Source organism: Histoplasma capsulatum (genome assembly GCF_000150115.1).
Source record: "Histoplasma capsulatum G186AR genomic scaffold supercont2.3, whole genome shotgun sequence".
NCBI lineage: Eukaryota > Fungi > Ascomycota > Eurotiomycetes > Onygenales > Ajellomycetaceae > Histoplasma > Histoplasma capsulatum.
In genome coordinates this window covers 2142087-2167336 of record NW_025544803.1, presented here as the reverse complement: position 1 = coordinate 2167336, position 25250 = coordinate 2142087, and the positions used below count along the sequence as shown (strand labels likewise).

Here is a 25250-nt window from a genome sequence, read left to right as displayed (position 1 = left end):
ATCGCTTGGATTGAGGGATTTGAAGTCGACCTGCACAATATCGATATCTCTTGCTGGTTGGCTGTGGAAACCACACGGAACCAACCAACCAAGCCCTTAGGGTCGTGGTATGACTCCTCATTCGCTGTCGTTATGTGGTTCAGATGCGAAAGATGTGCTTGGGCAACAGCAAGAAACAATGCTGCTTCGTCAACCAGCAACAAGGGCGCGATCAGCATTCATTAACCCTTCATATTTAACCTGCCCGCCGTGCGGTGAATATTTTTGAGAATTGTGAAAGGCGAACACTGAGCTACAGCATAGGATGTGTTGGCACTTCGGCTGGCGCCATGGTATCTCCATCACGTGACACAAAAACGATCACATGATTATCATTCACCTCTCTAAAGTAGCTAGAAACAATAATAGTATCAAGTTGATCACCAACAGGATGCTTGAAAAAAAAATAAAATGAGCCCGACGATGATATTGCAACTCGGAATGACGACTGCGTCATTGGCCAGTCGTCGTGACATTTGCCCTGAATTCTGGAGCTTCGCCCCTTGCCATTGGTTTCACAAAGCTGGATTGGGAGGGAAATTTTTAGCCTGACACATCAGTGAAACGATGTGGGAGACGCAAACAAGGAATTGGATATCCCTTTTCCGATATCAGATCTTTTCTTTGTTTGATTCTTGAGCGTTCGCAGACACGTATTAGCACCTTGGCGCCTTATTTTTCTGGTTCTCCTGGATGGGCGGAGAAATTTCCTTCCAGGAACAAGATAGAGATGGAGAGGATATGGGACAGCAGTTGATTGTGTGTGGTGACACTATTTGACCGAGGCACTCGTAATGTCATTTTGTAGAATGCAAGAATAAGAAAGGGTTCAACGAAGCAAAGGGAAGATCTGTCTTACCACTATGATTCCTACCCATGTCGTTCAACACATATTTAAGTCGCCGAGTCGGTATTGGGTAGGAAAACTTAGACGGCTGACGATGAGAAATATTCCTTGTCGACGCTATGGATGGACAAACCTGGCATCCCACATCAGCACTTGGGGACTTGGAGAAGCTTTACGGAGTAGGACCCAGACGAGAAGTCAATTTATTTCGAGGGACTGGGCCCCGGGCCCTGGGAAGACCTTGGAAACATGGGAGCTCCGCCCAATTGAGCGCATGATGGAGAATTCTTCCTCTGCCACAGCTGGGTGAGGACAATTAAGAGATGCGACAGTAGATCTGACCAGCTGGCCCACGTACATGTAATATAGGAACTAGGATACTGGCCGTTCGTTGAATACCTCCAGGCCTCCCCAAGCTAAACGCAACGGGCCGCCGCTCTAGCCCGCAGAGTGTATTGCATCCGCGTATTTTTGGTTCGTCTGGCCTCCGGTAATAAATAACTTACCACAGTCACGTTTTCTGCAATGGGGGGAACTTCGACTTCAAATCTTCAATTTCTGCCTCCGCGACTAGCCATTTCCGCTCTCCGCTTCGGTCGCCTCCATCGATCCTCTCCTGCGTGGCTGCTACCGGGGGATTCCTCATCTGGTGCTGGCATCATTGCATTGAGCAGAGCAGACCTTTGTCAGTGCTAGTGATTGGCTGCCCTTGCATTGCGCTACGGCCAAGATTCCCCTCGTGCTGCCAGCGGCATAGGGGCATGTGAGACTTCGCAACACCCAGTTGCACAGCTTGTCATTCGTTTCTCTCTCCTGATACTTTATAAGGCGCGTTCTCTGCTGCGCGCTTCTTTTGTGCCGACACCCGCCAATGTTGGCTTTGCTGGTGGGCAGCCTCCTTTCGTGATTGCCTTTCACATCTTCCGATGCGCACCAGTTCTTATCTTGATAGCACACATGGCCTATAGTTAATTCTGGGTAGATCTAAGTCCCTGCCCTCGCGATTAAGGGTCATCTGTCACTCTTCAAATACGTCCTTCTGTTTCGAATTTGGTGAAACACCTTTCACACCTAAAGCATTTACCTCCCGTCACTAGCTTCATTCGTGGTACGAATTTAGCCCAGACCCGTCCATACTACTATCATCTTTTTCGAAGTAATCAATCAGTGGCTAATTTTAGTCTTCCAGGTGTTGTTATTCGTTACATCCTTCAACTTCTCCCAAGTTTCCAACATCTAACGAAAGCAGAGCTCGAAGGCTTGGAAACAGCACCCGCTGAAGGAATAGCTCGCAATGGCATATCCGCAGAGGGGAGTCCCTCCTCACAGACAATACAACGACAGACCACCCCCACCTCAGAATTATGGATATCACAGTCGGGGACGAGGGGGTTATGGGCCTGGGCCACGGAATCCAAACTATGACAACCGTAGACAATACCACGATGAGCGTGGGGGTTATGGAGGCGGTGGTGGACGAGGAGGTCGTGGATTCCATGATCCATATGCTCCTCCGAACCGAGGGCGTGGAGGCCCGCCGCCTGATCGGCATGGATATGGTGAGCGTCGTCCTATGAACGGACCACCGCCAGGACCGCCACCAGGACAGCTGCCGCCAAATTTTGATAAATCATTCCCTCGACCTCCCCCACTCCAGAATAGACCAAGGCATCGTAAGTTGAAACGCAACGACAACTGCTCCGGGCGCTTTTTAAATACTGACAAGTTTACGCAGCCAACGATGCGCAACCATTGTCCCCTACACATGCGGGAGGAACCTCATTTGATAATCCTTTTCCTGCATTTCCAAGGAGGCGGATGAGTTCAGACGAATTCGACAAGCGAATGGGTGCCTTGGATCTAAATGACTCCACTATGCGCCCTCCTGAACAAAGACCGCATACTTCAAACTCCAACCGCCCACCTCGACAAAGACCCGATGAGATGCCGGCTTGGGGTGGTGCACCTAGCGGTAAAAATATGCCACACCGAACGGATGTTGAACCTCCGATGGGACCAAAAAGGAGTGCGACGATGCCTCTGAGCCAAAATTCGGCTGGACCGCAGTATCCAGGCCAGCAGCCATGGCAGGAACCGCCTATGCCAGCTCCAGTGACGGCTGGAGATCAGAACCCCAATATCGTACCTTATTCAGAGGGCGACTCAGTGGACAATGGCAAAGACCTGCCGGATGACTTCCTTGATGCTTACCTCGGAGCCAATGGCCCACGAGAGTCGGATATGCCAAATTTCAGTGCAATGTCAGATGCTCCTGATGATAACATTGTGCCCGTTGATAAGCCGGGGGTTAACGGCTCGTCGACTTCTAATACTGGCAACGGTTACACTGCTTATCGTCCTGGAGCACCCGCTTCAAGCAACGCAAGTCATGCACCGGCAAATCAATTTGAGAACGCCGGGTTCCAGTTTGATCTTCCTCCCTCTCCAGGGGCAGCATACGACCAGCGGCGGCTGGTTGATGAGTATGGCCCACCCTCGACCGGTGCTTATCCCGCTCGCCAACCAACTGGAGGTATGGCAGCCGGACCTGCATATCATGGAGATCCGGGAGGTGGGATGGGTGGATATGGCTCTCGACCGCCACCCAAGCGATACAGTCCCCCAGGTCAAGGTGCGCATATGCAGTATCCTGGTGATCAAACTGCGTACCAGAATCAACCCGGCGGCGTTTCTCTGGCAGATAACCCATCTCAAAATCCGGATATGCTTCCTCGTCACCCAGCTCCATTCCGCCTAGGTCTCGAACAAGGGGCAAAACCTCCCCCAATTCGGCAATACGATAATCCTCTCCCAATGCCACCACAAGGCCAACCCGGCCAAGGACGAGCCCCACCACCCCCTCAATCGCATGATAGGCCGACCTCGGTACCCCTTACACTCGAGGAGCTTAATCGTATCCAACAAACGGCTAAAAATAACCCTTCGGATCATAAAGCTCAACTTTTCCTTGCTAAGAAGCTCGTTGAAGCATCTGTAGTTTTGGTGGATGACAACGGAAGGGCTGATTTAAGAACTAAAAACAAGAACCGGGAACGGTATATTTTTGATGCGCACAAAATAGTCAAGAAGCTTGTGAGCGCGGGCTACCCGCCTGCAATGTTTTACCTAGCAGATTGCTATGGCGAAGGCCAACTCGGTCTAGAAGTTGATCAACGCGAAGCTTTCTCGCTGTACCAATCTGCTGCGAAGGCCGGTCATCCAGAATCTGCCTATAGATTAGCGGTCTGTTGTGAGATGGGCTATGAAGGTGGAGGAGGCACAAAGCGGGATCCAATGAAGGCTGTACAATGGTATAGGCGCGCCGCGGCATTGGGCGATACCCCTGCGATGTATAAGATGGGCATGATTCTCCTGAAGGGCCTATTAGGACAGCAGAAGAACCCTCGGGAAGGGGTGTCCTGGCTGAAACGAGCCGCTGAACGTGCGGATGAGAGTAATCCACATGCGCTCCACGAGCTGGCGTTGTTGTACGAGAACCCGAATGGAATTGACGCTATCATCCAGGACGAAGCGTATTCCCTAGAACTTTTAGAACAAGCCGCGGAGCTGGGGTACAAGTTTTCGCAATACCGTCTCGGTATTGCGTATGAGCATGGCCTGCTTGGATGTCCAGTCGATCCACGCACGAGCATCATGTGGTACTCGCAGGCGGCTGCGCAAGGCGAGCACCAGGCCGAGCTCTCACTTTCCGGTTGGTACCTTACTGGGGCCGAAGGGATTTTGCAGCAGAGCGATACGGAGGCATATTTGTGGGCACGCAAGGCCGCACTAGCTGGATTGGCAAAGGCAGAGTATGCAATGGGTTATTTCACTGAAGTTGGTATCGGAGTTCCAGCCAACTTGGAAGATGCCAAGAGGTGGTACTGGAAAGCGTCGTGTAAGTTCTATTTTGCTTTATTATATTATCCTCCGGATCCCTCTTTCATCTCTCATCATATTTATTCTCTTTGTCGTTTGGCTGGACGTATTTGATATATTTCCACTCCCCGTATTCTGACGTCTCAATCTGTTTTTGCTAGCCCAAAACTTCATGAAAGCCCGCGAACGTCTGGAGGATCTGAAGCGCGGTGGTGCCAAAATGCAGAAAACCCGAGTTTCGCGGTCCGCAGTCAACAATCAGAATCAAGGTGACTGTATCGTCATGTGAAACATCCGTGAACAGCCAAACTCTTTTCTGTTCTAAATTTGCACGAATGTGTCCAATGATTATTTCGTTTCTCCCGGAGTCACATTCGCGGGGGTAGGGGGGGAGATACTGTATCCTCACTGAGCCCCCACCTGAACTTCTGGATATTTTCCTCTTTTTTGTCTTTATTCTCTCTCCTCCCTTGTTCGTATTCTTCTTCCCCTTCGTATTTTGACAACCCCCTATCAGACCTACATAATAACGATGATATCTTTACCTTTCCCCCTTCTACCCATTCGCATGTTCACTTTTCAGACTTGGTTTCAAACCTTTTAAATTCACCCTTCCCCTTTCTTGTTGATCTTCTTGTAATATTCCTTTTCCCATTATTGGGACCAACTTCCCACCACGTATGCTTCATGACATGATAAACTGGATATAGAATTTTTGAACTAGGGAAATTAGGGATATGGCATGCGTGTATTTCGTGGACGTACGAAATTGTGGTATAGGTAACCGGGACGCATCAGGGTTTTTTTAATTCATGACAGTCATATCAACATGGAACCTTCTCCTTTTTCATTTCCCTTTTAGTTCTTTTCCTTTTTATCTTTCTTCTTACCCCTTTTCGACAGAAGGTAGCGACATACATATCCCACCTAATTATAAACTCTAACCACGCCTCTCAATGAACTAGCGTATATTCATGTTATGTCTGCAGCCATGATGTGGCGCGAATGCGGAATTGCAGCGCAGGCCGGTAGTATAATGCCGAGACGGGGATTAAACATAGCTGTTGAATAGTTAGTTGCAGCAAGGAAAGGGAAAGAAAGATTCATAATCACAGCGGGTCCCAACATTCCTTCAGAACAAAACTACACATATAAATGAGAGCACTAGAGGCCCTTCTATGCTCGCATCTGACCGTGGTCACCAGAGAGCCGACTCTCATTTTGTGTAACATCAACTTCTGCAGCAAGGGCTGGAAGATAAATAAATACAGCACAAATTATAGGCGTGGGGTATATGGTTTAAGCATTGCCTATTCCTAATGCCCAACCTCCCGCTCCAACAAGCCGTGACAATAATCATAGCAAAAGCTAGAGCAGTAGCAGCAGCACCACCACCACCACCACCACCACCACCACCACTGTCCTCCACCACTGTTCCCCACCAACGCAGCATCAATAACCTAGCACTCTTCCTCCTTCCTCTCCTCCTAGGAATCTTGATATCGTACATCGCCGTGCCATCCTCGACTCTCATCATTCTGACAGCATCTGTGCGGACGACGTTCCTGAATCCTGCGGCACCCTTTCACATCACGCTTCTGCGCACGAGGGGCTATTCTGTTGAAGGAGAGGGGAAGAAGATCGTAGTGAGCACAAGCACGAGCACGAGCACGAGCACGGGAGTGAGCGCTGAGGTCGCAATGGCGCCATCGGCCAGGACGCCGGTTTATTTTCTAAGTCATGGAGGGGTGGGTTTATTTTATTTATTTCCTTTTACATCTATACATATACATCTATATCATTTTTTAAAACCTTTTGCTGTATGGAATCGGCCTGCCCTTAGCTTGAAAGCGTGCAGCATGGGATCGTGGTGTTTTGAACCGTGCATAATGAGTGCTTGTCATTAGCATTGTTGAGTTTTCGGTGGATCATATATATGGAACTATATCAGTTACCTATCCATAACTAATGTTGGCTTTAACAGCCAGATATTATGTATGACCAGAACCATCCCGCCTATCGCAAGCTGCAGGAAATTGGGCACGAAATCACCACCAAGGTGAAGCCTCGTGCCGTGGTTGTTTTCTCCGCCCATTGGCAAGCGTCGCGAGATACTGTTGAAGTGAACAATGCTGAGATCACGGAGCTGATATATGAGTACGTTTTTCATTCTCCTGTTTCCCTTTCGCTGACCTCTTTCCTGCAGCCTGAGAGTTGCTCTATGCCTGATTCATTGGGCAAAAAAATTGGGCAAAACATTTCACTCTCTTAATGGCGAGGGAAAAAGGAGGTGGTTGCGTAAGGAGAAATTGCATCCCTGCTTGTCCTGAGCTAAAGCGGAAAATTATACATAGCTTTTACGGATTCCCTAGCCATTATTATGAGGAGAAGTTTCCGAATGTCGGGAGTAGGCAGGTCGCGCAGAAGGTAATCGACGCTATTAGGGGAGCGGGGATGAAAGCGGAGGGGGTGAAGAGAGGGCTTGATCATGGTGTTTGGGCTAGTTTTAAGTGTGGTAGGTCTTCAATGTTTAACCCCTTTCTCTCGCCTTCTAGCGGCCTTCCTTTGTGAAGACCTTAGCGGACGAGTGAACTGTTTATTGTCACCTATTAGCATTCGACCCGGACCACAACCCCCTGAACGTGCCCATCGTCCAAGTCTCCCTCTTCAAAACCGAAGATCCCATCCAGCACTACCGCCTGGGCCAAGCCATCGCCAAACTCCGCGAGGAGAACATCCAGATCATCGTTTCTGGAATGGCAGTCCACAACCTGCGGGACCTCCGGTTTACGTTTGGGGACTCGACGCCAATGCCGTACACTGCCAGTTTTGACGAAGCGCTGAGGGACGCTGTCACGACGCCACCAGCCCAGAGGGAGAAGGCATTGGCTGATCTGCTGAAGCGCGGGGATGCACGGCAGGCTCATCCCACGTTTGACCATTTGCTGCCTATCCATGTGGGTGCAGGAGCTGCAGGGGACGATGTGGGGAAGCGGCTGTGGACTTTGAAGGAAGGGAGCATGAGTTGGGCGCAGTTTAGGTTTGGGGAGATTGGCGCGGAGTGAGATGAGTTTGAAATTGCGGGATAATGTATTTTGTTTCTGGTTTTGGTTCTTCACCTAATTGCTTATGTTTGTGAAGTGGGAGATGGGGAGCAACCTTTTCCCGTCCACTCCCAGTCACTCCCAGCTGGTTTCGTGTTCTCAGAGAGAGAAGTATAGTATGCCTTTTGAATGTTGGATACTAGAAGCATAATGTCTTTCTTGAATGTAGAAGAAGCCATTTTTCTATTTGGTCGTGTGTGTAGATATATATGTACAGAAAATGCGCCCAGGGAAAGGTGATTTATAGTAGGCGGGCTATATTGAGCCCTTCACCAAAGCTGTAACCTTCTCCTCAATTTCCTTATCCGTTAAGCCTGTTATTTTGCCCCCAATGTTAGTGTCCGTCCACATTCGAATTGTGGTGAAGAAGTTATCCATACCTATGAGAGGCTCTTGTTTCTCCCTTCCCATTTCTGCGAACAACCACAACAGTTAGTTAACGTATACCGCTTACGGAACGAAACAAATCACAGGCCTTAACCCAAAAAACACCATATAGACATACCATATCTCGCAAACACTCTTGGTTCGGTATCCAATGCCTCCCGCATCATGATAGGTATGAATGGGTTGTTCTTCTTCATCGTTGGGTATGCTCGCTTTAGGAAAGCCCTGTATCCACACATCCAATCCAAAAACCAATCAGTGGCCAATTCAAAATCTTTAGGAGGGAAAACTAATAGCAATATAGTCGACAAACAGGAGAGGACAAGCTATACCTCGTCGCATCGCTATGGGGAGAGGAGTTGCAGAAGAGAAACCGCAGCTCCTTCAAGCTCTTGTTGAAGGTGTATCTGGAAGACATCGCGGGCCAGTCGAGTCGACGGAGTAACTGCAGGAGGAAGAATACTTCCCACACGTCTTTTGTTAGGTTAACGTCGGGATTTAGAGCTTAATTGAGCCGTCGCTGGACAGGTTTCAAGGGCGAAGTGAGTTCTGGATTCTTGATGGTCAACATGATTTGCTCATAGCACAGCTATTACCTACAATCACGTGATACATACCGATTTTCGGAGGACAATCAAGGTCCTGACTATGACTGAAGCATCAACTGCAGGAATAAGACCAGCTCAGCATTGGAACAGAGACCAGGCTGTGAGTTGAGAGGGATCTATTTTCCTGGGGACATCTTTATTATCTCATTGTATTCCTGGCCTTTTCTCTCCTCTCTTTTTCATTAGACCTATATCATATCTAGCTCTAGCTGTTTCCGCTCCCTCCGTTTTCCGCCATACATTCACGTTATACGTATACACACACTCGCACATATATCTCCGCTCGGGATGTCGTCCTCAAGAGTTGGTTTCCGATTCTTCCAGACCTACAGAGCTGCTTTCCAAAACCTATCGACCCCTCTCCGCAGACAAGGGTTGAGATCCCGGCGATTCCAAAGCACTGAGGCGGGCTCGTCCACCGCTCCCCAACAGAGTTTCTTGCAGCGGTCATGGAACAGTCCCGTCGGCCTGAAGACGGTGCATTTCTGGTATGTTATCAAACTAGGGTTCCATGATGGATGAATTGCTGCTAAATTTGGTGCATTGATGCTGCAGGGCCCCGATCATGAAGGTATGATATCGTTTTTGCTGAAATCGGTCCTATTTTGTCGCAAAATGTGTACTGCCCGCTTGAGCTGGACCAAGATATACCTATGCGGCATCCGTTATGTGACATCACCGCAGGTTCGAAGAGTCAGCATGCTGATTATGTTTGCAGTGGGTCCTCGTCCTTGCCGGTCTTTCTGATCTCGCCCGTCCCGCCGACAAGCTCTCCCTGACTCAAAACGCCGCTTTGATGGCCACCGGCGCAATCTGGACCAGATGGTGTCTCATCATTAAGCCGAGAAATGTCCTGTACGTCCTGCTATATTCGTCGATTGATACATATATATAGATATTTCAGTCCTTGCTTTTTTTTGCTGTGCGATTTCGTACCTCGCTCGCTCGCTCGACACGCAATATATATAATAAAATCGAGTTGCTGATTTCCCAACTTTTCATATAGTCTCGCCGCGGTTAACTTCTTTGTTGGATGCGTGGGATTCACGCAAGTGACTCGCATTTTCCTGCATAGACGAACTGTCGACGGGTCCACCAAGGATGCGCTGAAGGATATGACCCACGAAGCAACAGGCCCGGCTAAGGCTGCTGTGATCAAAGCTGAGGGAAAGGTGGAAGAATTGATTAAGAAACATTAAACGCTAGGGATCCATATAATATGATGATAGAGTATGGAGGCGAGATGGGAAGGATTGGCTTGAAAATGAATCCATGATACGGATTGATTCTTTGGACTTCAAAAAAGGGCTGGTAGCTGTAAGGAGCTCAGACAGGGGCCGATTCTGGAAAGGAGGAAGAGCGGTGTATTTTTCTTGGGTTTCTTTGGTCTTGCTCAAGACTCCATGGGGCGAGATGTGACTATAAACTCAATTCATTTTTAATAACATGGGAGTGGAAACGAGGACTTGCTTCAAACCTGAACCTTCCCCGACTTTTCAGCTTCCTTGGGCATACACAAGCGGTCACCTTTGAATCCCGCTGGGTTGTATGAGAGATGATCAGACCTTGTAGCTCCGGCGCTGCAATTTGTAGGGGGATTTTACCTCTCAGGGCCTTTTCCTTAACTAATCTTAACCAATTAGTTGTTTATCAGTTGCGGTTAAAGAATGTTTGAAAATGGGTTTGGGAAAATGGACAACCCCTTCTAAAAAAAATACTACACTCATCCCCTAAAATCAGTCTCCTCTTTCCTCATTCTCACATTCAGTTCATCCTGAACCCCCTGACCGATGAGTATGATTTAAATCTGTCAATCGATTACAAACTGGTAGTGAGTGTGGAAGAGCTTGTTGTCATTCTCCACTAGTGTTTAGATACAGCGTCTCATGCACGAGATATAATAACAGAATTGACTGCTTAAGTTGTTTATCGCCTATATACCTCTTCATAGGCCAGAAGCCACGGAGATTATCACTCCTGATGAGTGCTCGCCTTTTGCCCTATTTCCCATTTCCTTGCCCTGGCATTGGCTCATGATGCATTCGATGGAAAAGGAATCAACCTTGGCGATGTGTTTTCCATCTGGGCTAACAACGCTGGTAACAGCATTCATCTGAAATGGAAACCTCACATCCTCAATACCCCCATATTCCATCAAGCCATACATGTTGCAGAGGGGATTCAGATATCTCCTGATAAGGCTCTGCACTACGACACATTCAACCACTATCTTCAACTCCTGAGACATAGCGCAGAATTCAAGCAGCAAGATGACACTATTGTATCAGGTAGGGGATCACGAACACATTTGATAGTGAATATCATTATCAACATCTTCATACTTTCTTCAAGAGTGTTCTGGCGTTTCCATGCCCAGCTCTTTCAATCATCGTTGAGCGTAATCAAGTCATGAGCCCTTGTCAAACAAATATTTTCAAACACTGTTATATCCCAGTGAAATTCAAGGAGGATGTGCAGTCCACTCAAACTGTCCATCACATAGGCTGTTGGATAGCTTAGACTCAACTGTGATCATCCTACTTTAGAAGTTGAGCGAAGTGCACAAGAGTTCAATTGAGTGGTATGCACAACGGATCAAACTAGGCAATCAATAATGTTCATTGCAGAAAAAGCAGATGAAGAGAAAATACAGTACCATTCTGAAAATGAGAGGCAGTGAGATGCATCACCAGTGCAATGAACTTGGTGAGGAGATCTAAGACCAAAAGGCCGTTCCTTCATCACAAAGTATTTAAAAGTTGGTGGACCATCAACGGCACATTGAAAAGGATGTTTTAGCACTGGTTTCAGCGGAACCAGTCGTATCATGGAGACCAAATCCCAAGTCTGACGACATCATATCATCTAAGTTCTTCGAGTGTTTGTCAAGAGCGGAACGTGGAACAATCGCTATTCCTATGTCGCCGCTCGTGTCACCGAAGAGAGGGTAGCTAATTTTGGATAGAAGAGCAGATGTATGTTTCGATGCCAGCCTCATTGCTTCAGCTTCAGCGGGTGTTACAGATCGACAAGTCTTGGAGACGTGGGAATAGTCGTGCATAAGAAGGGCTCTTCCCATCTGCATGGCCAGCACTGTGATCACTTTGCCGTCAGTAGGCACATATTCGGGATCCACGGGGCAATTCAGTGGCAGGGAGTATTCAAATAGCATTTCATTTCATAAAGGGAGCTCCTTGGCTAGGATCTGTCATTTATGAACCGGGTCCCGACATCGCGATGATAAACCTAATGGAGATTTTCAACTGAAATCATGATGAGATGAAGGATTTCGTATTTAACGCACGTTGAAAGTTTCATCGGGCGGAATACTGCCCAGCTCCAGTTGGTCGTTGGAGATAATAATCTCTACATCTCATATGCTGCAGAGTTTGAGCCCTGCATCAGGACTGTTGCTTTGTTGCTGAGGGAGCATGTATGCAGCTCTTTGAGGTTAACCCTAACACTGGATGAGGAGGGCAACCACAGTTTATTATGATGACATTAGTACATATACATACATATACAATGAGCAACTGGCTAGGGGAAGGCTGTTGTATGTTATAGTCTCTGACCGCATATAGCCTTAAGAAAAAATATGATAACAAATGGTTTTATAATGACAACCATGTTGTCAGAGCTGTGGATAGAATCGGCGCAGGAAACATTGGGTATGACATCATTATATCAGGGTGGCGAGAAGGCTTTGAGCTTTCAGTCGAGCGATGGATCTAGACTTCATTTCTATGATGTATGTGCGGTACAAGTACAAATTGCACCATAACCATAACTAACCCTTCGGTACAGATTACAAGCTGGCCATGCCCATAAGATTGAGAAGTATTCTTCTCCAGGATGGATATAAAACGCCGAGTCCTAAGCGTTTTGCTCCGCTTAAGACATGTGAATCTAGTAATACAAAGTGATTCATATGTCCATTGATGGGACCAAGTTTATGATGAAATAAATAAAATAGTTATTCCCTTTAGCAAGATTACCGGTACCTTCTTATTTTTAAGGAGCGTTCAAATTTTTCAAACGGAGGGACGATTCATGATATCACCATCTCGAAGACATGTTGCAGGTGATCCGTGGATACACACAGCTTTTCCCCAGGTCTGTCGAAATGCTAACCTGGGTATATGGGGAAAAAGGGATCGATTTCTGGAGTGTTAAGTTATAAAATCACGGCACACTCGGCTTGGGGATGGGACGGGAGTTAACTGCGAAAAAACCCCACAACCGCCTTTTCCTGGCGGTTCTTGGTCCATTGCCAATCAAAAAAGAGGGAAAAATCTTTTTTTTTCTTTTTTCTTTTTTTAACAAAAGTTTCCCTAACCCCGTGTTACTTATAAAACATATATATTACCCTGTTCTTCGATTCTGCAGGGTTTGGTGTTAGCTCCTGCCCCTGAAGTAAGTAGATATCCGGGCTTTATGTCATGCCTCTCCTCCACACCCATGCAAACGAAAACGCCATTGACGACAATGACTGTTAGACTCGGGATTAGAAAGTATACGACATCCGCAGGGTTACCGAAACGCCATTTGTATAACGGATTGCTTGCTCCCTCCTGTCCCTCCGTCCGCCTAACCCCACTCCAGAAGCAGACAGCTACACAGCCGTCTCTATCCCCGTTCCCCCGCTTCCAGCATCCAGCTTTCACAACCACACGCCACGCCAGTATGAAGGCTCTCGTCTATAAAAGCGAAGGCGTCGTCGACATCGAAGAGCGCCCGCAGCCAAGCATCCAGTCGGCGACGGACGCAATCGTCAAACTCAAGTACACCACTATCTGCGGCACGGATCTGCACATCATCAAGGGCCACGTGCAGTCCGCCACGCCAGGCCGTGTGCTGGGCCATGAAGGCGTCGGCGTGATCCACGAAGTCGGCTCGAGTGTCCAGGGCCTCGTGCCGGGCGACACCGTGCTCATCTCGTGCATTTCGGCCTGCAGCGTTTGTGGCTTTTGCCGGAAGGGGATGCCCTCGCACTGCGTCTCGGGCGGGTGGGTGCTGGGCAACCAGATCGACGGCACGCAGGCGGAGTTCGTGCGCATCCCGCATGCGTCATCGTCGCTGTACAAGCTGCCCGCCACGGTCGACTTGACGGCCGCGGTCATGCTGTCCGATGCGCTCCCAACAGGATTGGAGTGTGGGACGCTGGATGGGAAAGTGTCGCCAGGCAGCACGGTGGTGATCATCGGAGCCGGCGCGGTGGGGATGTCTGTCATGATGACATCCCTGCTGTATTCGCCGTCGTTGCTTGTGATAGTGGATTTGGATGATGGGAGGCTGTCGATGGCGAAGCAACTAGGGGCGCATGCGACGGTTAATAGTCGGAACTCCGAGGAGGCGATGGACAAGCTGTTGAAGATGACGAATGGAGAGGGGTTTGATTGTGTTGTTGAGGCGGTGGGTACTCCTCACACCTTTCAGTTTTGCCAGAGTCTTGTTGCCCCTGGCGGTTCTATTGCCAATGTGGGCGTCCATGGGACGAAGGTGGAGTTGTATATGGACGAGTTGTGGAATCGGAACATCTGTGAGTATACACCCCGCCCATATCCATCACTTGAGGTCCCCATGTGGGCGATTGCTCAGCCATATTATTCTGCATCGAGTAGGTATCACCACACGACTCGTGGACGCGGTCACCACGCCAATGTTGTTGAAGCTTTTCACAGCGGGCAAATTGGATACCGCCAAGCTCATAACGCACCGTAAGTGGGCCATAACCTCACAATTTTCCTTCTTAATTTGCGCTTCATCGTGCCCTGTCTGTAAGAGAGAGGCTTTCACACTGATGTATAAGCTGCTTCACATAGGCTTCAAATTTAAGGATTGTACGCAGGCATATAAGATATTCGGTGCTGCGGCAGAGCATAATGCTCTGAGGGTTTTGCTGAGCATGTGAGGGAGACCAAAAAAAATCTCCTCCATTCTTCCTGACCCATCTTCTATGCTTGAGATTGAAAGTTTGTTCAGCTGAAGACAATAGCGTATGTGTATTGGTACCAACGAAGGTATGGATGACAGGGTGTGACATGATGCAACAGGCTGAGTTTGTTGTTTATTGTATTGTTTTGAATCATTGTAACAATTCATTCACTTCTGTTTGTATGTATAGCTTTTAGTCAATGGAGGTCCAGCAAAGAGAAGAAGACGATAAATTCATAAGAAATAAAATGTCCTCCACCGGGCGCTGGGAGTTTATATACCCAAAAGATTTGGTGCCAGTTAGGGGCTGAAGCCTAACGCTTGGTTGTCAAGTTATGCGCCAACGCTCGGAAGTTTTGGCGCTCCGATATTGAGATATGAGTATTGGGACTATGCTTCCCTGCCGTGTACTGCATGGTCAAGTTTCTTGACGTCTACTTCAGCCATGTCGCTAAAAATGAAATTCAGTTTGCCGGTGCGATCTCAGGAGAGCCAAAGTAGTGAACGCGCCTAACCTCACAGCGGTTCCCTAGAATCAGCATCGAAAATGGAATCCTCAGCATCTGCAAGCTCCCCAGGTGCTAGCTAGCTTTCAATATTATGAGCATGGCGAGATTGATACCAGCAAGTTAAAGTAGTTCCCCATCCGCCAAATTATAAAACATGGGGATAAGCCCACAGCTCGAACGACCTATGCTATGATATTCCACCATTGGAACTCGGTTGGGGCTGACCACCCCAATGACGGTTTCCGGAATTTCTTCGAAATCGCGAAGTGATTATGGCGATCACACCAGAATCAAGTTGGGGCCCTTAGCCAGGAACAGAGTGTCGGATCAGAAGCTGGTTCAGAATCCCTGATAATCAAAATCCAGTGAAGAAAATGAGCTAGAAATTCCATCTAGAATGCCGCTCTCTGAATTTGTTGATGTGGCGAACGAAGAGGAAAAAAGACTAGAATGCCAGCACGCGATATCAAATTTAAAGTGTAGGTGAAAAAATGACATTACTACTCTCTGAACGAAAGATAACAGAGATCCGTAAGGAATGTCCAAGATATGTATCTTTGAGAAGCTCACAATGATGGGGGGCCCTCATACACTCTAAAAGACAACAAGCAAAGCAAGCGATTCTTCCCGTTGCTTCATTTGAGGCAAGCTTCAGGACACCACATCCAAACAGTTCTTTTCCATGCATGAACTAGCACTGATGTTCATCAAGTGGAAACACAACAGCATGCAGGCGGAATCCACTATTATTCCAGACAGCCGGAAGAGCACAATCCCAAGAAGACATGTATTTTCTCGGGGAGGCTCTTGGGCCAAGCACTTGCAGCCGATAACGCTAAGGGTTCACAGCGGGAGGAAGACCAAGAAGCATGCTTCCTTCACAATCTATGGGAGAGAGTTGCGCCCTGTTGCTGCTGCGCATTTCACCCAGAGAGTAGTACTTCTGGGGCCTCCTAGGTACATTCAATCTTCGAGTTTGACAGTGGACCAACGTCTCTACATCTGACATCTGAACGCTCGACGGTATTATGAATTGAATGAAGGCCCCAGTAGATAGAGTCGAGGCCATGAAGTTTGTTAAGGCACTCGCTACTATATCAGAAGCGGGTCTGCTGTTGTCTGTTATGGAACGAATGCGTGTAGAAGTGCGCATACCTTGGGTAAAATTTGCAAGGGAGAACATTTTCATTTCACTCTTCTCGCTCCTCTCTGGTGTTTGTTTGTCTCCCTGTCTTTCCATTTCTTTTGTGGTCATCCACCATTATCTCTCCTTTTTTTTTTTATTGCTTCATACGGATATTACACAGTCTGGAACTGACGAGGCTGCGCCGTTATAATTACATAATCATGTTCCGGGTGATGCCGGAGCAACCCCGCTGGCCGCTCCGGTTTCGCACGAGCCGCGGCGCTTTCTCTTCGCCGTGTTGAGCCGCGGCTGACAAAGTACCTAGCATCAAGGCCAACTCCACCAGCATTGTTGGTTGGTTGTGTGGCAGAAGTTGATGCCGGGGATATATCAACGGGGTAGCGAGGTCAGTGGGCAACAGCTTCGCAGGGAGCCAGCGGGTTTCCGGGCTTGGGAATGCAATGGCTGCAGCAGATGCATACAATAGCAGCACCAACAAAAACGGGACTTGATGCCTGGCTAGTCTGCGCAGAATGGAGGAGGGAATCCGGCATGGATGATGTGGATGCGAGGGAGCTGGGATTCCATCCAAAATAAGTTCGGCCGAGAACGGCTGGCAGTCAGGTTGGCGATCTGATGCCGTCAATCACAGTTTCAGACCGGGTCCCAGAGCTAGCTCGGTATCGCCATATACTTTCTGCCCCGCGAGAAACATTTGGCGGAAGTCTGAGACCGTGAACTTAAAAAAAACCCACGCGGGACAACCTCTAGCTGTCTTTCTCTCGACCGAATCATAGGGGCCCCAGCTGGGTTTGTGTCGATATTCGTTTGATTCTTTCCTATTCGATCTTTCGATGTACGTACAACAAGGTGGCCTGGTCTGTTTCCCGGTTCTCCTGTCTGTGGGGTATTTTTTTTCGCCTCTTTGCGGCGCGCGCCCTGACCAGCGAATTGCGAAATTGCATGTGCCGTGGTAAGAACAGTCTTAGGAGGGTCCCTCCGGCAGTGACGTATCCCGAAGTAAATAAATACCAGATCTTCGGCCCAGGTCGGGCGATGATGGCTTTATGATTTTACTACCCTTTTTTTTGTGTTTTTATTTTCTTTCTTTTTAATAAAAAAATAAACCATCACGGTAGTCAGCAGTCATAATATAATAGCCTAGAGTTATAATAGCCGTTTGTTGTTACGTTCTGCAGGCTTGCGAAGTATATTTATGTCTTGCTAAAGACCAGAGGGGAACCGAAATAACAGCGAGAATAACGCTCTGTCCCGCCTGATAAGACTCGCCGGTTAACCAAGAGACATACATACATTCAATTAAAAACTTCGCGATGGCAGCTGTCGACGCCCTCCTCAAGGACGTGGCCATCCTCGGCCCTCTAAACGACCAGACCCGCAAGATCCTCACCAAGGAAGCCACTGCGTTTCTCGCCCTGTTGCAACGCACTTTCAACCCAACCAGAAAAGCTCTCCTCCAGCGACGCATTGACCGTCAAGCAGAGCTCGACCGGGGCACTCTCCTAGACTTCCTCCCAGAGACCAAGCATATCCGTGATAATGATGCGTGGAAGGGAGCCCCGCCGGCGCCGGGCCTTGTTGACCGCCGGGTGGAAATCACCGGCCCAACGGACCGGAAAATGGTGGTTAATGCGTTGAATTCGGATGTGTATACTTACATGGCTGATTTTGAGGGTGAGTTGTTCTCCTTCTCTTCCTTTAGTATATGCTTCTAGTTTGGGGAAGGAGGGGCTTTGAATTTGAAATTTTGGCTGAAATGTGATGGTTACAATCGACTGTCTCTGATGTTGAAGGGAATGCACACGAGGAGAGGGGGGGAATGGCATTTTGAGACCGGGCTAATACAATATTTCTCATTTTCCAGACTCAAGTGCTCCCACTTGGGAGAACATGGTCAATGGCCAGGTTAACCTGTACGATGCAATCCGCAGACAGGTTGATTTCAAGCAAGGCGGGAAGGAATACAAGCTGCGCACCGACAGGAAGCTTCCCACCCTCATTGCCCGCGCGAGGGGCTGGCACCTTGAGGAGAAGCATATGACCGTCGATGGCGACCCCATGTCCGCTAGTCTTTTCGATTTCGGCCTCTATTTCTTCCACAATGCAAAGGAGTTGGTCAGCCGAGGTGCTGGGCCTTACTTCTATCTCCCCAAGATGGAATCCCACCTCGAGGCTCGTCTATGGAATGATGTTTTCAATCTTGCTCAGGATTACATTGGCATGCCTCGCGGGACTATCCGCGCTACCGTTTTGATTGAGACTATCTCTGCTGCCTTTGAGATGGATGAGGTGAGTGTTGTGATGGCTTGTTATGGCTTGCAATCGGTTTTCAATCGGTTAATACAGCCCTTCTGCACGAACTCTGTCGCTAACATCGACTTTCAAAACCGAACAGATCATCTACGAGCTCAGAGACCACAGCTCTGGCTTGAACTGCGGTCGATGGGATTACATCTTCTCCTTTATCAAGAAATTCAGACAGAACCCCAATTTCGTCCTCCCAGACCGCTCAGCTGTCACCATGACTGTTCCATTCATGGATGCCTACGTCAAGCTCCTCATCAAGACCTGCCACCGGAGAGGCGTTCACGCTATGGTAAGTAATTTCTGAATCCCCTTCCTCCCCATCCCAAGCCGTTGGTTCGTTTCTCTCGTTTTACGCGGTCAATAGAACCTCCCCTAACCGTTAAATAAAACAGGGTGGTATGGCCGCTCAAATCCCCATCAAGGACAACCCCAAGGCCAACGACGCGGCCATGGCCAGCGTGCGGGCCGACAAGCTCCGTGAGGTGCGTGCGGGCCACGATGGAACCTGGGTCGCCCATCCCGCATTGGCCAAGATTGCCACAGACGTCTTCGACCAATACATGCCCACCCCGAACCAGCTGTTCGTCCGCAGGGAGGACGTGCACATCACCGCCAACGACCTCTTGAATACCAACGTCCCCGGCAGCATCACTGAAGATGGCATCCGGAAGAACTTGAACATCGGATTGTCCTACATGGAGGGCTGGCTCCGTGGAATCGGATGTATCCCCATCAACTATCTCATGGTTCGTCTCTACCAGCTCACACCAGCTTCACCATACCATATAACATGTAAAAAAGATTAAAAAGAACAAATGTTGGAAGAAAAGGTGGGAAGGACACTTTCACTGATTATACCTGGTTCAAAAAATAACAGGAAGATGCCGCCACTGCCGAAGTAAGCCGCAGCCAGCTCTGGCAATGGGCCAGGCACAACGTCACCACGGCGGAGGGCAAACGGGTCGACAAGAACTATGCACTCAAGCTGCTGCAAGAGCAGGCCGACGAGCTCGCAAACAAAGGCCCCAAGGGCAACAAGTTTCAACTTGCCGCCCGCTATTTTGCCGGCCAAGTTGCTGGCGAGGATTATGCTGATTTCTTGACATCGTACGTTCCTCAACCCCCTGCCTCTTGACCCTCTACCCCGCTCCCAACTTTCACTTCCCCTCTCTTCTTTGCTACAGGATATTTCCCTTCTTCGCACCTCAGTCTCGAGATGCGATTTTATTCTATCTTATTTTGATTTGATTCTATAAATTTATATATTTTGCCTTGGTTGCTTTTTGACACATTCCCCCTTCTAACTCTTATAGGCTGCTCTACAACGAAATCTCCGCCCCCGGCAGCGCTGCCAAGTTGTAAAAAGGTTTTTGGGCATCCAGCGCGCCAGACGCATTGATAGGAGGAAACGTAGAATAAATTCGGTCCGGTCCATTCAATGAGAAACACATGGAAAGGGGAAGTTGGGAGGAGGGGGGTTATATTCCTTCCAAAAACCGAACTAACCAACCACTTGAAGAATGAAAAGGAAAAAGGGGACAAATGTTCTTTGCATATATATATTCCCAAGCAACTCGTCTCCTGCATTGCTATTCTCTTCAATTTCATTTTTATTATTGTATTTCCTTATTTCCTTATTTATTTATTTTTTTTGTTTCTTTTCCTCCCATGTTGCGAGGAGTGTACTGTACTGTACCTAAACCGAACAAACTGCCAAGGCATTGATTTATCTATGAGATTACAAATTGCGTTAACAACTTAAATGTCAATTAGCTAGTGTATATATGAGAAGTATGTTGTATATTTTGCATTACTAGGTTTATGAAGATCCGATTCACTCGACCGTGCGGAAAATATATGGAAATAATTGCGTGCAATGGCCATGTAATGAAACATGCTGGGCTCCCCAATGAAGTGCCACAAAATGACACCCCCCAGTCGGTCCGTGTGGACACGAGCAAGATTGCGGTAAGTCTGGGAACGGGGGGGTGTTTGGGGCCGTGAATGGGAAGTCCGAACAAAGACAGAATCAGGTAGGGCTTTGAGAGCACAGAACAAGACGGTCCGGACCCATCAGGGATTGTAATTAGATAGATATAACATCGCCTGCGACCTTTACCCGTTGTCTCGTAAAGAAGCCACGAGCGTATAGAACGATTCTAAGCCTTGTAACTTTTTCAAATTAAAAATCCTTATATATAGGCTATGATCCCTAGCGCCCCCCCGAAATTATATATATATATATATTGGAACAACCATATAAACGACCATGCACAGACAGAGATGAAAGCACTAATTACATAATTTATTAATTCATACAGTTCGGCTAACATTCATCCATTTACTTAATTTTGCCTTTTTTTCTTTCTTTCTTTTTTTCTTATCTCTTCTTCTTCTTTTTTTTTTTTCAATATTCCGCCATGTGCTGCAAATCCCTCGAACTCCTCCCCACCCACACCTTAAATGTTCCGGTAACGGGCATAACCCAATTCTGGTTCACAACACTCCAGAAACTCAGATCCTTGCGCGTCAGTGACAAGCTCACGTTCACAGCTTGGCCAGGATTTAGCTCTACCTTGACGAAATTGCGGAGCACGCGGGGCGGGAAATCGACTGGCTTCGTGCTGTTGTCGGTTGCGAGGGTTTGGTTGAGGTAGCTCATGAGGGTGCTGTTGTAGCTGCCATTGTTGAGTATAGGCACATCGAAAACACGCTCGGGGAACGAAACGTAGACCTGCACAACTTCCTTCCCGACACGGGAACCTGTGTTGTTGACGGTGACGTTTACTGTGACGAAGGGCTCGAAGAGGGATGGATTGCCCCCCTCACCACCTCCGGCGGGTGACGGGGTTTGCGCTTGGTAGTATCCTTCCGGGTAATTGTATGGGGGTTCCTTTTTAATGCCATTTACAGATGATAAGTATGGGTAGATGTATTTGGCTAGAATACGGAATCCCTTTGGGAATAAGGCGGATTTAGCTTTGGGGATTGTCGTGTTGTAGGATGGTGGAGATATTCCTTGTGGGCGAGGCGATGGGAGTGGAGATTTGGGTTTCAACGTCGTAAGGTTTAGGTTGGATAGAGTGAAAGTTGTATATGAGAGTCCATAGCCGAACTCATATCGCGGCGTTATGTTATGCGCGTCGAAGTAGCGGTAGTCGATGTATAGGCCATGAGAAAAATTCTTCTGCGGAATCTCATCATCGGATTGGTAAAGAACCCCAGCTTCAGGGCCGTAATCGGAAACGTTTTTGCCCATTGTGTATGGCAGTCTCCCGCTTGCGTCCACATCACCAAATAATACGTCAGCGAGCGCATTTCCGCTTTCTTGTCCAGGTAGATTCGCTAGAAGCACTGCCTTAACTCCTGGGAGATCGATCCATGACTCAACGATCACAGGCCCAACAGAGTGGATAATCACTACTGTGTTTCCATTCCCACCACCACAACCCGAGGCCACCTGGGAGACAAGGTCGTCTGAATCTTTTTGGAGATAAAGGTGATTCCGATCACCACGAATGTCATTCCAACTTGCAAACCCTTCCCCAGAGTCTGCATTCGCGAACACAAGACACAAGTCTTTATCATCCATATCTTCTGGCTGGATCTGATAGTTGGTCAGGTAACCATATACATATGTGGTCTGGTTATTGAAAGCTCTACTTATAACTTTCCACGGCGATATTAGGTATGGGAACTCAACAGCCCCACTACCCCAACCAGATCCCAGCGTCCCCTGGTTACAGGCTCTGTTGTCGCAAAAGTTTGGTCCATTGCCAGCTCCTGCGTCCTCTCCATAAATGCCGACATGAGACTTTTTATCTGGTGCATTAGGGCCGTCTCTTGAAAGGGGGAGGAATCCGTTGTCGTTCTTTAGCAAAATTATCCCTTCAACTGCAATCTCACGCGCAAGTAAGCCATGAGAACTGTTTCCCTCGCCCTGCGCATCGACATATCGGTTCACAATCCCTTCAGTATTGTCGCCGGGGCTGCCTTGGTGCAATCGGCCAATTTTATCACGGGTCCAGGACGAGAAGTTCGGGCCTCCATTGCCGTACGGAGGCGGTTTCGGCCAGGAGTCTTGTTTCAATTGGTACCAAGCAGCCACTACTCTCGCTGTCATATCATTCAATCGATCTATTGGCACAGATCCATTCAAGACAGCTCGAGTCAACTGGTGGCCCCACAGGGGATTGCCGTCCGCCCAAGCCAGGCCATCCCCTGGCATTGAGACATCCAAACCAGCAAGTGCGCTGGCAACTCCACTCCTTTGCGCCAACCAGTCCGACTGGACAAAGCCTTGAAACCCAAGTTCATCCTTGAGAATGCCATTCAAAATCAAACTGTTTTGGCAAGCGTACGAATTATTCACCATCTGATATGAACACATCACACTTGCGACGCCAGCCCGTACGCTTTCGGCAAATGGCCACACATAAACCTCTCGGAGTGGCCGATCGTCAACATTCGAAGACATCGCAATGGGTATTCCCCATTCACCTTCTTGGCGAAAATGCTCTTGCTCATTGAGCACGTAGTGTTTTGCGGTCGCTATTACTCCATTGTCCTGAATTCCGCGAATAGTCTCTGCGGCTGCAACGGCTTGGAGAACAGGATCCGAGCCAAACCCTTCCCAATTCCGTCCCGCGGCTGGTAATACACCGATAGGACCCATAACCGGACCAAGAAGGACATTGATCCCTTTGAGACGCGCTTCTTTCCCATGTGCAAAACCCCTCCTATACATTAAATCACGATTCCATGTTGCAGCAACGGTAACGCCGGCAGGAAACGCAGAGATATTTTCTGCAAAGCGAACGCCTAGAGGCCCATCTTGTAAACAAAGCGATGGGAAGCCCACCAAAGTAGCTGGGCCTGAGCAACTCAGTATTTGATCATTCATGCATGTCTTCAGAGGTGCTGCACAGGAATTTGGAGCAAGAAATCCAAAAGGAAAATAAACCGCGACCCTGCCCCGTTATACTGCATTGTAACGTCACGAATCTGGAGGGATCTAGAGAAGTGTTGACCTACCGGTGTTTCCAACGCAGAGTCCCATCTGCCAGCCAATACCTGAGGTGATATTCACTTTTTCAAGTAAGCTCATTCTGTTTACTAACTCCTGGGCTTTCCTATAGCTTTCTGCCCAACTTTCAACAGTTCCACCTGGTGGAGATGGATACCACGGCCTTGATAACTGGAAATGGAACGTACGTCAGCGGGTTCAGGACGAGTGTATTCATCGATACCCAACCATTATCTGATTAGGAGGGTGAAATGAAAAAAAAGGGGGGTAATAAAATCAAAATAAAATATTATAACATAGAATAAACAGAAGAAGTACAATATATAAAACGACAATTAAAACATCAAAACACTCACACCATCCCTTGTCTTTATCCCCTGATGCCCAGGCTCTTCCGGCTGTTGGACTTTCGGACCTATAATCCGCTTCGCCCTAAGTACGGGCAAGACAATTACTAAGACACACACAACGATCCCGAGAGGCAGGGCGAGCAGCAGCAAAATCCTTCGACGCGTCCACCATTTTGCTGATGTTATCCGGGTAGTTTTATCCTTATCCTTACACCCGCTGACATTGATGGTAGCTGATGCTGCGTGCTTGGTGTCGGCAAATAGCATTGAGGTGGAGATGTAGGAGGATAGATGGGGGAAGGGAGGAAGCAGGTATGGAGGGCTTCTGTAAGTGACTCCCTCAGTCGTCTGAACTACCTGTGCAACAAAGAGGTTTTGCTTGTTAATTGCAAGGGCTTCTGAAACGGTTACGGCTGCGGCGGCCGATCAGCTTTATCATGGAGGGGGATTGGCCAGCTGTGTCTATTGTGACTGCCGATGTCGATTGATGGTCTGCTTGCTTGTGCAGTGGTCACAGGCGTGGGTACAGGTACAAGCGCAGGAGAGCCCATTGAGAGGCAAAGTCAAGCGATGTAGCTTGCTGTGTTGTTCGCCGCAGTCGAGTGAGGATATATCAACAGGAGAGAACCTTCCAAGGTTGTGGCTGCCTGTCACGTTCTGAGACCCCTGCCAAGCACGCGTCCAAACAAGCTTAAATTTTAGTGTGGGTGGCGTTAGCCAATTGGGCTTTGTTTCCCCGAAGCTCTGACCTTTGCGGCTGCCATGAGGGCCAGACCGGAATTATTGGAGCTTCGGGTCTGATCCGTATGCCCGGATGTAAGGTTCCAAGGTAATTGTTTGTTTGTTTGGTTCTGTTTTAACGTCCCGGGAAGAGCGCGGGCAGCGCTCGCGCTTACCGAGGTTCCCGAGGGCATGGAGACGTGCTATACTGGAGAAATCTATGTACAGTACTTTACATAAGAAGTAGAGGTTCCAAGGTATGAAAAGGTGGAAAGTCTGTTTTGTTAGGAGTGTTGCCTTATCATGCACTGTATATCTACATGCAGAAACAGTAACATAATTTGCAATCGCACTAGTGGATTGCCCCGTTTCTTGAGGCTATGTATTTCGATA

General features: G+C 48.3%; 10 protein-coding genes across 10 annotated transcripts; 6 read left to right on the top strand and 4 right to left on the bottom strand.

Moving 5' to 3' along the window:
• Positions 1-2180: 2180 nt before the first annotated feature.
• HCBG_02882 (enzyme activator) lies at positions 2181-5054 on the top strand (the record flags this gene model as incomplete). The annotated part of the gene is made up of 3 exons (XM_045429931.1): positions 2181-2559; positions 2622-4784; positions 4927-5054. 3 exons carry the CDS (start codon positions 2181-2183, stop codon positions 5052-5054), a joined length of 2670 nt encoding a protein of 889 aa, XP_045289826.1.
• Positions 5055-6084: 1030 nt separating this feature from the next.
• Positions 6085-7830, top strand: HCBG_02881 (dioxygenase; the record flags this gene model as incomplete). Its single annotated transcript, XM_045429930.1, has 4 exons — positions 6085-6513; positions 6750-6922; positions 7120-7280; positions 7379-7830. 4 exons carry the CDS (start codon positions 6085-6087, stop codon positions 7828-7830), a joined length of 1215 nt encoding a protein of 404 aa, XP_045289825.1.
• A 294-nt stretch (positions 7831-8124) lies between these two features.
• On the bottom strand, positions 8125-8674 carry HCBG_02880 (NADH-ubiquinone oxidoreductase; the record flags this gene model as incomplete). The annotated part of the gene is made up of 4 exons (XM_045429929.1): positions 8125-8183; positions 8250-8282; positions 8375-8481; positions 8589-8674. The coding sequence occupies 4 exons, from the start codon at positions 8672-8674 to the stop codon at positions 8125-8127; spliced, it is 285 nt and encodes a 94-aa protein (XP_045289824.1).
• A 639-nt stretch (positions 8675-9313) lies between these two features.
• On the top strand, positions 9314-10559 carry HCBG_02879 (uncharacterized protein; the record flags this gene model as incomplete). The annotated part of the gene is made up of 4 exons (XM_045429928.1): positions 9314-9352; positions 9420-9557; positions 9583-9719; positions 9871-10559. 4 exons carry the CDS (start codon positions 9314-9316, stop codon positions 10061-10063), a joined length of 507 nt encoding a protein of 168 aa, XP_045289823.1.
• A 250-nt stretch (positions 10560-10809) lies between these two features.
• On the bottom strand, positions 10810-11112 carry HCBG_02878 (uncharacterized protein; the record flags this gene model as incomplete). Its single annotated transcript, XM_045429927.1, has 1 exon — positions 10810-11112. One exon carries the CDS (start codon positions 11110-11112, stop codon positions 10810-10812), a length of 303 nt encoding a protein of 100 aa, XP_045289822.1.
• Positions 11113-11634: 522 nt separating this feature from the next.
• Positions 11635-12036, bottom strand: HCBG_02877 (uncharacterized protein; the record flags this gene model as incomplete). The annotated part of the gene is made up of 1 exon (XM_045429926.1): positions 11635-12036. One exon carries the CDS (start codon positions 12034-12036, stop codon positions 11635-11637), a length of 402 nt encoding a protein of 133 aa, XP_045289821.1.
• A 1122-nt stretch (positions 12037-13158) lies between these two features.
• HCBG_02876 (alcohol dehydrogenase) lies at positions 13159-15081 on the top strand (the record flags this gene model as incomplete). The annotated part of the gene is made up of 4 exons (XM_045429925.1): positions 13159-13277; positions 13361-14403; positions 14486-14581; positions 14687-15081. The coding sequence occupies 3 exons, from the start codon at positions 13548-13550 to the stop codon at positions 14773-14775; spliced, it is 1041 nt and encodes a 346-aa protein (XP_045289820.1).
• Positions 15082-16034: 953 nt separating this feature from the next.
• On the top strand, positions 16035-17171 carry HCBG_02875 (uncharacterized protein; the record flags this gene model as incomplete). Its single annotated transcript, XM_045429924.1, has 3 exons — positions 16035-16264; positions 16759-16787; positions 17086-17171. 3 exons carry the CDS (start codon positions 16035-16037, stop codon positions 17169-17171), a joined length of 345 nt encoding a protein of 114 aa, XP_045289819.1.
• Positions 17172-17524: 353 nt separating this feature from the next.
• Positions 17525-20569, top strand: HCBG_02874 (malate synthase; the record flags this gene model as incomplete). Its single annotated transcript, XM_045429923.1, has 6 exons — positions 17525-18128; positions 18319-18743; positions 18850-19050; positions 19154-19507; positions 19639-19868; positions 20075-20569. 6 exons carry the CDS (start codon positions 17768-17770, stop codon positions 20121-20123), a joined length of 1620 nt encoding a protein of 539 aa, XP_045289818.1.
• Positions 20570-21168: 599 nt separating this feature from the next.
• Positions 21169-24688, bottom strand: HCBG_02873 (glycosyl hydrolase; the record flags this gene model as incomplete). The annotated part of the gene is made up of 4 exons (XM_045429922.1): positions 21169-23582; positions 23796-23958; positions 24144-24550; positions 24610-24688. 4 exons carry the CDS (start codon positions 24686-24688, stop codon positions 21169-21171), a joined length of 3063 nt encoding a protein of 1020 aa, XP_045289817.1.
• Positions 24689-25250: the final 562 nt, after the last annotated feature.